General features: G+C 41.7%; 2 protein-coding genes across 8 annotated transcripts in view; both read left to right on the forward strand.

The window, feature by feature from the left end:
• Nucleotides 1–10,685, forward strand: part of LOC108413499 (protein bicaudal D homolog 1-like) — a 62,425-nt gene extending 51,740 nt beyond the window's left edge. Inside the window, exons 8-10 of one of the 6 annotated variants that reach the window (XR_005130311.1) lie at nucleotides 3,807–3,890; nucleotides 4,570–4,844; nucleotides 5,214–10,685. Coding sequence is in view for 5 of the 6 variants with exons in the window: in XM_037538644.1 (XP_037394541.1) it covers nucleotides 3,807–3,875 (69 nt within the window). In the remaining variant the exon portion in view is untranslated. Of the gene's footprint in view, nucleotides 1–3,806; nucleotides 4,190–4,569; nucleotides 4,930–5,213 lie in introns of those variants that run through there. The other 5 variants (XM_037538644.1, XM_037538651.1, XM_037538646.1 and 2 more) reach the window with 5 other exon arrangements.
• Nucleotides 10,686–12,553: 1,868 nt separating this feature from the next.
• The window catches only part of fgd4b (FYVE, RhoGEF and PH domain containing 4b), a 32,064-nt gene continuing 29,833 nt past the window's right edge, over nucleotides 12,554–14,784 (forward strand). For both annotated transcript variants that reach the window (XM_037542800.1, XM_037542805.1), the window contains exon 1: nucleotides 12,554–12,732. In XM_037542800.1, coding sequence (XP_037398697.1) covers nucleotides 12,615–12,732 — 118 coding nt within the window. In that variant the 5' untranslated portion in view covers nucleotides 12,554–12,614. The remainder of the gene's footprint in view (nucleotides 12,733–14,784) is intronic.

The raw sequence follows: 14,784 nt of genomic DNA on the forward strand, positions 1-14,784 counted from the left end.
GAAGCTTTACGGCAGCGTGTGGGTTTGGGATCGCTGTGTGGTGGTTTGCGCTGCCGATGGTGGACAGTGATCAGGAGGAACGGCGGCCTGGAGCTGATTTGTAGTGGATTCGTTGGAGGGTTCTGTGTGTTCAGGAAGGGATTGTGTGGTTTTGATTGGCGTATTTGGACAGAAACCTTTCGGACCTCCTCTCTGTGGCACCTCTATCCCCCTAAGGCCTGGCATACACATACCCTGAACCCCAGGATGTCCCTCGCCGCTCACCCCAATGCATTTCCATTTAACGGCTACTGCAAGCCTGGTTCTGTAGGGAACCTCAGTCCTGTCAAATGCTTCAGCAGGTCCCTGTAGCATTGTTTTTGTTGGTTTTACTCATTTTCATCCTCAGAATGAAACTGATGTGCAACTTCAGTCTTACATTTGCTGTTTGTTTGCCTTCTCTGTTGTATATTATGTATTATTTCCATCACTTACTGTAATTTAACACAGTTTCAGAGGCTCTTTTCCTGGGCAGACTGTTATCTGCTATCACAGACTGTTGCTGTCTGTATTTACTGAGTCTAAGCATGTGTCCACACAGCATACAGGACAACCGTATAATGCTGTAGTACAGTGTACAGTCAACGTCTTGTATATTCTTCTTCATATATAATGTAAATAACACATAAATGATCTGCAGTAATTACAGTTTTGTGCATACTGGGTTTTGTTTTTCCCATTTTTTCTGTGCATCTTTCTCCTGAATTAATTCAGAGTCAGATCTGAAACACATTTGGGACGTTTAACTGATCTTGGACTTTAGACTAAAATCCCTGTTTATTTTATTAAAACTAATAATTGATCATTCTATTTTGCCTGTACCAAAACAGTCATAACTTCCCAAACTTTACCAAGTCTTTCAATAGTGACAATTTCAGCTCATTCTGAGCTCAGAAACTCAGCAGTTCATGACCAGCTTTGAGCAGCTGGTCACACAGAAAATCACCATATTTTACACTAAAACACTAAAAAGAGCTGAACTGCAGAAAATACGGCGATTCTTAATGCTCCTCGCTGACTTTCAGAATTTGGGTCACATTTACTTCAAAAACGATGGGATCTAATGGGATGCTCACCATGTGGCCATGAGGGACAGGGATGCAGCTCTAAAATACAGGGGCGTGGCTAAAACAAGCCTCCGCCCACAGAGTGATACTGTGTTTTGGTAGTGACAGGAAAACTGGGACTGGGACTTGGAATAGTTTTTTATTTAAAAATTAAACTGAATCTTTCAAATTCACTTTAAAAGACATGAAAAAAAATATTTTAAAAACACAATTTAAAAATTGCAATAAAGTAAGTATTATTTTTAGAAGATTTTAGAAGATTAGTGTGTGGGACAGACTCCGCCCAATAGAAAGCACTCTATGAATGATGATTTTGTTTACATTTAGCTGATTAATATCTCTATTAATGCCATAGATTTTGAGTAGATCAGAACACAATACTTATAAATATATATTTTTACGCACTTTTAGTAGAATGGTCCGTATACTGTGCAACAGTTTCATGCATCTGAGAGAAATAGAATTAAAAATCTGTTTATCTGGGCAATAAATGTCTATTTTGTTCAAAAATCACTAATATTAGAATACATACGAATAATATCAGTACAGTAAGTGGTTATGCTATGTGTTTGTTTTCTCCTCAAGCAAATCAGGTGCTGCCCCTGGAGTTTAATAAGTCCCTGTGATGACTGGAGGTGTCTTTGTTCTTCATACCAGCTCCCAGGATGTCTCTTCCAGTTCTGAAGATGAGAAATTGTTGCTACTTGTTACTGTATTAGTGTTGAACTGCATCTATTCTCATCATGCGTGGTGTTTTACTGGCAAATCCACACTCATTGCAGAGAGAAATGGTGAATGGCTCAGGCGCCTGAGACTTTTGCACAGTGCTGTGTTCAGTACAAGATCCCAAAATCACCTTACAGAACCTTTCAGTGAGCCTCGGGTTCACCGCACGACGGTTAAAGTCCCGATAGATCATAGAGAATCTGCGCGTCTCACACTGTCCGACTGGGTCCTGCAGATTTTTTGGGCGGCTGATATTTCACAGCTTTTTTAAGTCGTACTGAACTCACCAGACTTCCCTGAGGGGACACATTCCCATCTAACAGGAGATAAATATATAAACATGGAGCAGCTGCTGGTTTATTGTCACATCATATTTACACAGGTGTGAAGGTGAAGCCCCCTTGTAATACTGTACATAAACACACACACACACACACACACACACATATATATATATATATATATATATATATATACACACACGCTACACTCTAGAGGTATACACATATACACATTAATATACACCAATTTTGCACCATTCCAATGTACAATTTGTACAGAATGTTCTAAAATATAAGCTGTGATATGTACACATTTATATATATATATATATATATATACAATTTGTGAGTCTGAGGTAGATAAATGAGATACAGGTGCACAGTGGATAGAACATATCGCTGCTGTCGGCAGAAAACCTCGTATCTCCATTTTTGTGATTTTTCAGTTTTTGATATCCTTTCAAAGGACCTGTTGTTCTTTACATTGTGTGTAAATTTCATGATGAACGGAGCAAAAAAACGGCCCAAAATGACTTGGAAAGACGTCCGGTTCCATTGACTTGCATTAAAACTACAGTATGTTTTTTCTTTCTCCTGTAAAGTTCTAATTTTGGAGATATGAGGTTTTCTTCCGACAACAGTGACATGTGTGTATATATATATATATATATATATATATATATATATATATATATATATATATATATATGTGTGTGTGTGTATGTGTGTGTGTGTGTGTGTGTGTGTGTGTCGCTGTTGTCGGACCAAAACCTCTCCAAAATTGTAACTTTACAGGAGAAGGTAAAAACTTACTCTGTTTTTAATGTTAGTCAATGGAACCAGACGTTTTTCACAAGTAATTTTAGGTCATTTCTTTTGGTCCAATCATCATGGAATTTATGCACAATATGTAGGACTATGGGTATTTTCAAATTAGCTCAAAAACTGAAAAACGGAGATGTCCAAAAATGGAGATACAAGGTTTTGTTCCAACAGCAGTGACATGTGTGTGTATATATATATATATATATATATACACACATATTCCAGATTATAGATGATGTCAGTCTATATGTGCGGCTATAGATTACGGGTATAGATTATTATAAAAAGAGCACATGAATGTGTAAGTGAGGGTTTATCAGCTCCACCTGAAAGTGGAGGAACATCTCCAGGATCCTGTCTGATGCTCTTCACTGTCTGATTCCTTTAGAAATGAGTTTGTGTTCCAGTCTCTTCGTGTTAAATCTGATCTAATGGTCCTTTAGCAGGACAGAAGCGAGGGCTGCAGGTATTGATACTCTGTGAAGTGCAGGGCTGATCTGAAATCTTGTTTATGTGAAGTACATTGGGTGTGAGAGTTTGATTGTAGACGTACACGGTTAATGTAAAGCACAGTGCAGATCACAGTCGGTACGTTAGGTACATCTGGAACCTTCATTACACACAACTCAAAGACATTTGGGGCCACTCACACCTGTCGACTCAGACTGACCCAAAAATCTGCAGACTGGAGTCGACCAGCTGAGACTCAGCCAGACTGAGGATCGGGGTGAAGGTCGTGTAGCGTAACTCCAGCTTTAACGTTGTTATTTGTTCTCTGGGTCTTCTAAGTAGAGTTTACTGCATTGCTGATGCTGTGAGTCCCTCAGCTCCACACTGCCCCCTGTCTGTGGGAGCTCTAATGTGTCAGTGTTTTTCAGATCGTCAGCAGCCTCCTGCCTCAGTGTCGCCAGCCTCCTCACAGCTGAGATTCAGCTGATCCTCCACACAGCAGGTGATCACCTTCCCTGTTCACTCAAACACAAACACGCTTATTCAGCCGTTTTAATACAAGTTAATATAACCTAATTCTGAATCTGACAGGTTCTGCTTCCCGTTACAGTCTCAGATTCAGCCTGGCGCTGATCGAACAGCGGCCGTATGTGCAAAAGGGAATCACATGTCGACCTCTAGAAACAGCAGGACAGATTCATATCAAATCAAATCAAATAAAATCAAATTTATTTGTAGCGCTTTTTACAACTGATGTCCCAAAGCAGCTTCACAGAATTCCAGAAAGACAAAGTTTTAACATGAGTGTAAAACCCCCAGGTGGGCAAGCCAGGGGTGCCAGTGGCAAGGAGAACCTCCCTCAGAGCTAAGGAAGAAACCTTGGGAGGAACCAGGCTCACCAGGGGGACCCGTCCTCCTCTGGTCAGACTACCTACAGAGTTATTATATTACTAATATTAATAGCAGTAGTATTAGTAGTAGGAATAGCTGGGAGTCCATGAGAACATCAGTGTAGGGTGGGCAGCTAGTCCAAGTGTGGGCAGCTGGTCTGAAGTGGGTAGCAGGAGGGCTCGAAAGTCAGTCGTCCTTCAGTGTCCGGCCGGACATGTGGGTGGTTGTATACTTGGAAAAAAAGCAGGGAGAGGGAATTAGTTTTATTCTGTCTGTTTGTACATAAACAGGGAATGTGAACATTTCCAGAGTGTGGCTAACGACTCCGGCAGATCCGACTACGACAGCTTAAATTCATAAAACAGGGCGGTGACAGCGCGACGCCGCACAGTGCAGCACAGGAAACAAGATTAATGCAGTGGTGTTTCACCTGTCCTGAGCAAGAACCAATCAAAATCAACATGTAAATGAGGTCATACATATTAACGACCCACCAAGTGACGCTACCACAAAAACAAACAACAAAGAAAACAGAAATTCTGAGAAACACAGCTGCGGTTTCCAGGTAAGAAGTGCCGACTGATGCTTTAACAAACTTGAACAAAGTTTCTGAATCAGAAAATGCTGATAGTTGAAAAAATTACGTATGAAAAAAGATCTTCTAATATATATATAAATATAATTATAATATATATTAATAAATAATCTTCTAATTTAACGCCTCAGAATGAGAAGCTTTTGATATATCGACTAGATTTAAGATGTCGTTTTTTGCAGTGTACTTGATTGTGACGCTCTGAAGCCCAAAGTGTACATCCAGGGGGCGCTATTCCTGCATTTTGCTTATAGCCTCACAGTCACTAAATGCGCCGCAGGTATCAGGTACTGCACATCCGTTTCACCTGGTATTTACCTTGTTGGTGTGTTGTCTCAGTTTGCAGGTGTCCTGTGGAGGCAGCTCTGCAGAAGGCACTGAGACACTGTTCCAGATGCAGCTGTTCCCGTGGCCTACACAATCTGCCCCAGCCCTCCTGCCTCTAATCTACGAGCGCCAACCCACCCTCACTCTTAATCCAGTCTCTGAGCCTTGTACAGCAGACCAAATACAGATCCAGACTCGAGTCACGGTCACAAATGCCTTCAAATGCGAGAGAACTGTTTCAGAACAGTAGCTGCCCTTCTCACCTGTTTCTCGGCAAAGCGAGCTTTACAGATCCACACATCGCCTCACCGCAGTGATCTACCTCTCTTTGAAACACGCTTCATCGCTCTGTCCGTCTCCCATCTCACTGAATATGTTGCATGGTGCCTGTTAAAGTGTGCGCACTCTATATGCCTTCGCACTAACCGTGATGGTTTATTTACGCTCGTCGTCTCTCGCCCTGTTTCTCCACAGTGTTCACAGCTCTGTTTTTCACCTCTGCCTTTTAAACCTGTAAGCACAACCAGATAACGAAGCATTCCAGCACTGGCGCCGACCACAACTGTCAATCTCAACCCGTTAAAAAGTGCTGCAGAAGAACGAAAGGTAAAAATGATTGGCCCCTTCTGATGCATCACACTGAGTGCTTTCAGACCCTCATACAAAATGTAAATGTATGACAAGGAGAACATGAGTAAACACAAAAACACGGTTTTTTAAAAAATCCCTTCATTTATCGAAGGAAAAAAGTTTTTGGGAAAAGTAATTGCCTTAAAAAATAAAGTGCTTAAAAGGCACAAGGTGCAGAAGCAGAGATAAAGCAGGTAATTAAAAAGAAATATCAAGTCATGAAGCCAAAAAAATCAAAGGAAATTAGGTGATTCTGGAGAAAGATTGTTGATATTTGAACTCAAAAGTGAAGCAAACACACCCCTCACTTCAGTGCTCCTTCAGAAGCTCCGCACCCCAATTTCGGGGTTGTGCGCTGCCGAGGCAAACTTGTTGTTCATAAACTCTCGAGGTAGCTTCTCTTTTTGCCAGTTTCTTGCTTTCCCATTCCACCTTAAATGGTGTGGCTGGTAAATAGTTGTTTGCTGCTATATTAATGTTTAAAATGTTGTATGTAGAACCTTTAAAGACAGTGGGTGAAGATATTTAGGCACATCTAAGATCTTCTTAGAGTCCAGCTGACCTGTATCCGTGGATCTAAGAGACCCGCTTGCTTTATATTCTTTAAACATGGAGTTATATTCTGGGCTGCAGCCAGAACTGGAGATCAGTCGCTCACATCGCTGTGGAGGAATTCTGGCCCACTCCTCGTTGCAGAATTGCTTTAGTTCAGTCACAGAGCAGGGCTTTCAACAATTTAAGGTCCTGCCACAGCATCTAAGTCAGGACTTTGACTAAGCCTCTCTAGCAGCCTTAACTGTGTTTCTTGCTCTAGTGCTTGGAGTCGTTGTCTTGCTGTTTGAGCTTCAGCCATACAACAAACTGCCAAAGCCACCTTCCACATCTGTCAGAGTAGGGATGCATCGAAACCGATACTGGCATCAGATATCGGCCTAACACTGCGCTCGTTTACTCGACCACATAAAAATGCCCCGATTCCAGCTGGTACTGTGTGATGTAAACAGAGTTGCAGTGAAGGAGCTTCAGATCACCGATGACCAGACGTTCTCCTGCAGGATTATCTGTTGGAGAACAGGATTCAATTTAAGTCACCCAGGACCTAAAGCAGCAGAGCATCCCCTCACCATCACACTACCACCACCATGTTGAATGCTGTGTTAGCTTAATGCCAGATGTATCAGGGCTCCTGTCTTCCGAAAAGTTCCACCGTCAACTTCTCAGGTCACAGAACATTCCAAAAGCCTTGAGAGGCGTATATGGAGACGAGAATTCATGCTCCTCTTAGTTAGCCATGCTTTTTGGCTTGCAGCTCTCCCTGGGTAGCTGTTTCTGACCATGGCGAGGAAGTCCTGCGGTTGCTTAGAGGGTTTTTGTGGGCTGCTTCTGGGAAGATTCCCCACAGTTCTAAGTTTTCTGCTTCGGCTCTCACTGTGGTTCTCTGGAGTCTCAGAGCATCAGGAACAGGTTTGTACCTCCAGACTGATATATTTCATTAACTTTCTCATCCGTTTTGAAATTTCCTGGTGCCATGTGACCTTTCAGCCTTCTTCACAAGCTCTGTTTATCCTGTTAACTGTCACCCCAGTTTTGCCTGAAACAGTACACCCAAAGTAAAAGGGGGCACTGGGACCCCATACTTGTTTTTTTTTTGTTTTGGTTTTTTACCCGATTTTCTCCCAAGTTAGTCGTCTCCAATTCCACCCGCTGGTTAGGACTCCCCCAATCACACAATACTACAATGCTAGGAGGGTGATGGCAGCACAGGCTTTCTCAGAGACCTGTGAAACCAGCCACCGCTTCTTTTCGAGCTGCCGTCACGGGACAGCCGGACGCACTCGGAGGAAAGCGCCAACCGCCAGATCTGTTATGTCGGCTAACAGCTGCCTGCACTGACGAGTATCATGCTGAGTGATGGGGGGAGAAGGGGGGCCATCCTACCCACCCAGAGAGAGCGAGGCCAACTGTGCTCTCTTGGGCTACAGATGGCTGCAGCATCACCAGGGATCGAAATCACGATCTCCTGATGATAGGGCCAACGCTTAGATGGTTGCTCCACTCTGGACCCCCTTGGTCCCACATACTTTGGGCTGCAGTCATGATCTTGGTCCCATTTGAAAGGAAACATTCACAATGGTCAGAATAACTGTCTGAATTACTGACTCAAAGTAACAGAGTCTAGAAAGGAGGAGTTTATTACCTCCTGACTCTGATCTCTAAACTGATCTCTGACTCTTGCCGCGTTATCAGACCGGATTGTGTTATGTTCTGGATTGTGGTGTCTCTGTGGAGGCGGCGAGGCTCTGAAGGTCAGAACACACAGATTTGCTCATAATGGATCATAAAATGGTTTGTGGGAATCAAATCCCGAGATTTCAAGCCTTCTAACTGTGCATTGCATCATAGAATGGCTGGACGATTTGATGCGTAAAAAATGATGTCTAAAAAATGGAAGTGAACGCTTTGATGGAAAGGTGCTGGTACCAGTAAAGTGAAGTCTAGATTCAGCAGGGCTGGCAGTAATCAGGCCTGGGTGTGCCTAGTTTAATTGATCCCAATGATCAACTAAATTTGGTTGATTAACTGCTTTTCCACACAGTTTAGCTGATCCTGAAGAACGTTTTCCTTCAGTAAATGAAAGCATCGTTTAAAAACTGAGCAGTTTACTCTGGTTGTCTTTGTCTTGCTTTGAATTTCGTTTGAAAGCTGAAACAATAAGGTGTGACCAGTATGCAAAAAACAGAAATCAGGATTGGGTAAAAACTTCTTCACAGCACTTCACCTTACTCTGCTTCACCACAGAGGAGTGGATGTAAATATATGGACTCTCACGTCATCAGAGAAGGAACAGTCCTAAAAAAGGCGTCTATTTACAGAGATCTGATGTGAAGGAAAGATCTATGGACAGTGCAGTGGACGTTGGAAGGAATTACTGATTCTGGACCTATTTCAGCGCCTTGCCTATAACCGATAACAGCCATACGACAAACTGCCAAAGACACCTTCCACATCTGACTGCAGGAACATCAGTGCAGAGCAGGGATGCATCGATACAGATACTGGTATTGGGTATCGGCCCAATATCGTACTCGTTTACTCATACACATAAAATGGCATCGGTGCCAACATCTAATACCAGCTGATACCATGTGCTGTAAACTGAATGTAGCTGCTGTGCTAAAGAACAAACGAAGGAGGAACATTAAGGCCATGACCCACCAGAGCACTGCTATAGAATGCCAGCGGCCCAAAAACACCAGGTTCAGGTTCATTTTTACATTCTAAATGGAATGAAATGAAGTGTTGAGCATCACTCATCACACTTGGCATCCATTTACTATGGACCGATGCTTTCGGGCTGAAAAATACAAACTGAAAGTGTCTTATAATTTTAGCTGAGGTAACTTACCATTAGCATCTGGCTGCCTTGCTCCATGTAAATGTCAACCCCATGTGTTCCCATGTGCTTTCTGTGCTCTCAATATAGCTTTAATTTAATGTAGTAATGGCTCAGAGTCAAGGAGGGCTGGCATATGTCAACTTGGTGTGTTGGCGCCTCAGTTAAAAGCAATGGTTTCGAATTTTTGGACATCTGGTGTGCTACAGCCTTTACTTACTTTGTGGCCGTCAGACACAAAACTGTCGATCACTTTAAATATTCCGCCTTGGCAGATTCCCTCCAGGATACACGAACACAACCGCTTCACCGACACAGGTGGAGAAACACAGGCCATGTATACCGACTTTTCTCTGTTCGACTAAATAAAATGTTGAAGTATAAACGTTAATGTGGTGATTTTTCTGTAAATCAGGCTGTAGAGAGACCCAGCTGTCCTACCGTGAACATCAGCACCTGATGTTTAGCTTCAGTGCTCAGTGTTAGCAGCGCTGATCAGTGTCTCAGCATGTTTGCTCAGTACTCGGTTATTCTGAGTGAATCAGCCTTATTGATAACAGTCTGTAGACCGAGTGTCTGTAGAGGCTGTGTTTCCCGTAGCAGGTCAGTCAGACAGAGCATTTCATGCAGTTTGAGTTTATAAGTCATAGCTTTGTCTGAACATGATGGCCTATTCAAACCTACAGTGAGTCACCAAAGAACAAGATTTCTAAAACCACACAGTGTCTGTCTGGGTTTAGAGGACATTCAGCTACAGCTCAACCAGCCAATCAAAGGACTCCAACCAGACGGAAAACTGGAAGCGTGAGCCTCGGATGTGACTCCTGCTGTCGATGTGCTGCTGCTCAAACAGACAGATCAAAACTATGAAACCTACTTTACCTACAATTGTACGGGAGAGCTTTTCTGATTAATGATTTGGCCATTGAGGTGCATTGAACTCCTTTACAATGACAGCTACATCACTGGAAGAGCATTATCGGATATGAAATCGAGTACTAAAAGACATTAAATTAACTTGAAGAACTGTACTTGTAATCACGCTGAAAAAAATGGTATCGATGCATCCCTAGTGCGGCACTGACTCTAATTCTCTATAGAAAAAGTGTTTATTTCTGTGGAAAATCGTCTGTGTATAACAGGTCTTTAACTGTCCTATCATGCTTCGTCGTCATCGTACGGTATTTTACAGCTTTCTTAGTGTCGCGTAGAACACAAACCACTCTGAAAACGGCAAACGTTGGTCTGCACTGGAGAATGTGAATCATATCGGTTATTTGCACAATCTGACACCGTCCCTACCTGAAGGTCTTCACCATGGACAGCTGGACCGTCACTATGAAGAAGAGCAATACACACCATTTAGTCCGACTGATTCTAGATCTGATCTAGAAAGAGAGCCGACGGAATGCCTTTCTGTTCAAAATAAATCAGTACAATAAACAACTTTAAATCGGGAACCGAGTCAGTTTGACGTTCTTGCTTCCTTTCCATCATTTGCTTGTTTATCTGTTTATTCCACTTCACCACTTTAAAGCGAAGATCTTAAAGACCTTAAATGTTTACGAGGCCCAGTTAAGCTAATGTTATGATGTGTGTGCAGTAACTTCAACCACTGATAGCGTTTTTAACAGCATTGGTGATGGATCATTGCGTGTTGTGTGCATTCGATACACGGACAGGTTGTAATTTAATTTTTCTTTCAATAATTTTAATGTGTGGTTAATCCTTTGATGCACAAGCTACACAAAATCCCTTCTAAGACACAACATAGATAAAAAATGACCCGTTTTTATTTCCTGTGTTATTTCATGCATGGCTTCTTTGAAATCAATTTCTTTCATCATTTAATGTCCCAAGTGTTCGTTAAATGTTGTGGTTCATTGTTTTTTTCTTATATGATGAACAAAGATAGTTTTTGTATCACTACATCAAGTTTGCACAGTTGAACTGTTGGTGTAGTGATACACGAATTTTGTTCATAAGTAAGAAAAGACGAATAAAAATGAAGATTTGTGAAAATTGAAAACAAATTATTCATTAATACCTGGACGTAGGGAATGAATACGGGTCCTTTTGACCCATGCTGTGCATTAGAAGGGTACTGATGCAAAAATGTCAAAATAAGGATTTGTGATGATCAAAAACAGGTTAATTGAGGATTTCATGGAATCCAGAATGATAAAATTAGATTTATTCGAAAGATATAAAAAATAAAAAAACAGGCTCGTTACTTTTGACCCATGTTGTGCATCAAAGGGTAAAAAGGCCACACCTACATAGACTTTTCCAGGTAAAGAGTGAAGCGCATTGGTGGGAAGAGCAGAAAGCTCTGCAGAAGGTGGTGCGGACAGCCCAACACACTGGGGTCCAGCTCCCAAACCTCCTGGATTCATACACCAGCTGCTGCCTGAGGAAGACCAGGAGGATTCTAAAGGACTCCACCCACCCAAGCCACTGCCTGTTCTCACAGCTGCCGAGCGGGAGGAGGTACAGAAGCATAAAGTCCAGAACCAGCCAGTTCTGAGACGGTTTCTTCCCCCGGGCCATCAGGCTGCTGCAGGCCTGTCACTGGACCTCTGAGTCATGATGATCTCCACAGACAATCCACACCACATCCACACCATCAGACTCGCTCTGATCCTACTGCACCTTCAATCCAGCAGATCTGTACTCACACATGCAGACTGACATCATGTACATCTTCTATCCATATCCTGTACAGTCTGGAAGGTTCTATATCAGTGTTCTGTCCCTGAGAACCTGCGTCTTTATTATCCACCTCAGACTAACTGCACATACGGACAGCAGAGAACAGCAGCACACACACATATATATACATAATTTCTTATATATAACTTTCCACCACCTGTGTAAAAGTGATGTGACACTCAAAAAATGGTTCTTTGTGGGTTCTATAGTAAAGGAAATGGTTCTCTATAGAACCTCTCTTTGCATGATTAAAGGTTTCTCTTCATGTTGCAGTGGTTCTCTGCAGGGTGTCATGGTTCTTCAGGCTAATGGAGAATGTGCGGTATATGGTTCTGTACAGCACCAAAAAGGGTTCTTCTATCAAGCTTGTGATGGTAGCAGAACCCTATATATAGATCTATATATGTTTTCTTTATCAAACAAACCTTTAAAAAACCATCGTGTAAATTTTTTATTTTTACTTTTTTTTTTTCCAGTTTAGCTTTGAACAATTGCTCTTGTAAGTAAATCACTCCTACTTGGAGTTGACCAGTAGAGGGCGCTGGTGAGATCCACTCTGATTCCTAATTGATGAGCAGGTGTGACAGGTGTGACCTGCAGGAGCATCAGAGCAGCTTTCAGATCAGAGTCATTAGTGAACAGGAGTCACTGAGCTCTGAGGAGCTCGCCTGTTGGTCATGTTCGATAAGCTGAAGAAGAAGGACGGCGTGAAGAGTGGACGTGTGGACATGTTCAGACGCAGCGCGGTCAGGAGGAGGTCTGGAGATGGACACGGTTTACCTGACCTGCTCTCAGGTGAGTTCACAGGTGAAGGTGTGAGACTCTGGTTCTGCTCTCAGTGTTTTACTGCAGAACTGCAGCAGAGTTGGATAAGAACCTCTTACAGGACACGACTCCTCCTCCAGAGGGCGCCGTGTGAACTGCACGCCAAAACATTGACTTATTATCCCCAAATAACGACCTGTGCGCTGAAGTCACTATTTCAAAATAAGTAAACATTTCAAGAAATTAAAGTAATTTAACATTTAATGCATGATCTTGAGAAACTGTGTTAAAATCTCAGGATAAGTCTCATTATAAGATACCAGAACATTATTTTGACAGGTCAGTCATTTGAGAAAACCATTATTCTGACATGGTAAACAATTGTAATTATTCAAAGAAAATAAATTCATATTTAGGGAAAATACTAATCTGAGATTTTCAGTGTTTTACGAAGTCATTATTTCAAGAAAATAAACTGAGATTTTAAGGAAATAAGTCAATATTACAGGAAAATGAGAGAATGTTCTGAGAAAAAAAGTCAATAATTCAAGAAAAGTCAATATCTTGAGAAAACGTCATTATTTCAAGATACTAAGCTGTTGTTTTAATAACCTGCTGCTGAAATGGAAGAGAAAAAAGCACAAAATCATCCTCAATCTGCCGGAATTCCCTTCTGTAGTGTCCTGGTTTAGTGTTGGTTTAAACGTAGAGTTTTAAACTCTGAAAAACCCAAACAGTGACAGATCTGACTGAGCTGCTGTTTCACTTCCACTAACTCTCCTATTTTTGAGACTGATTCCTCAGACTGAAAAGCACACGAATGGTATAATCTCAGTCTAATCTTGTCTTAATCCAGACTAATCTCAGCCTGATCTCGGTTTAATCTCAGCCTGATCTCAGCCTAATTTCATTTTAATCTGTCTAATCTCGGTTTAATCTCACCCCAATCTCAGCCTAATCTTGTCTTAATCTCAGATTAATCTCAGCCTAATCTTGTTTTAGTCTCAGCCTAATTTAATTTTAATCTGTCTAATCTCGGTTTAATCTCACCCCAGTCTCATCATAATCTCATCTTAATCTCAGCCTAATCTTGTCTTAATCTCAGCATAATGTCGTTTCTTGACACTTGTTTGACCACCAAGCCTAAGTTCTATCTATGGTTTGTAAAATAAAACGAATTCAATTTGTTTGTTGAAAGAAAATAAAAAGAATCGAACAAACTAAGAAATACGAGAAGACTCTTCAGGATTCAGAAGTGCAGGTCCTTTATTTCTTGAGCATGGAGAATGTTTTCCAAAGGCCGTTGGACGACACTCCCAAATATACAGAGTTTGTACACATGTTTTATACCCTCGGTGAAGGTGGGGTGACATCGCCCCACCTCTTTTTTCTCATCTCCTGGTTTCACAAAACCACCATTATAGCCAAATTGACCTTCATATGTCTATGAAATCGGGTCTTGTGTGAACCATTATCTCCAAGTCTTGTCTGAATCCTTTTTAAAGCGCACGCTGGTACTTTTCCATCTCGGCTTTTGGCCTTGAAAGGTTCACAAGTCCACTCACTCCCTATAAAGTATCTGTCTTCTCTCTTACGCCCCACTGAGGAAGCTTGTTTTATGGCGCTTGCTCCAATGTGCTTAGGCCTTATTTATGATCTATCCTGTATAATACATGGCATTTTAATTTTGAGAATCTTTAATTTACATCATTAATCTCAGCCTAATCTTGTCTTAATCTCAGCATAATCTCAGCCTAATCTTGTCTTAATCTCAGCATAATCTCACCCCAGTCTCAGCCTAATCTTGTCTTAATCACAGTCTGATCTCAGCCTGATCTCATCATAATCTCAGCCTGGTCCCTTTTGCTAAGGCACTGAGGTTTTTAATGTTCTGCAGACGACGTTTTTAACATTCCTCTGCTTCTCACGGTGGTTCAGTCTTTAATCTCCGAGTTACTGTTTTTATACATCTACTTTCTTTAAAACAAATCAGGGTCGTGGTCTTAGATTTAGCCATTTTAGCACAGTTAGCATCTGAAATGTGGGTCATTTTTCAAAAATGGACATCAGACATTACAGATC

Source organism: Pygocentrus nattereri, chromosome 1 (assembly GCF_015220715.1).
Source record: "Pygocentrus nattereri isolate fPygNat1 chromosome 1, fPygNat1.pri, whole genome shotgun sequence".
Lineage (NCBI taxonomy): Eukaryota > Metazoa > Chordata > Actinopteri > Characiformes > Serrasalmidae > Pygocentrus > Pygocentrus nattereri.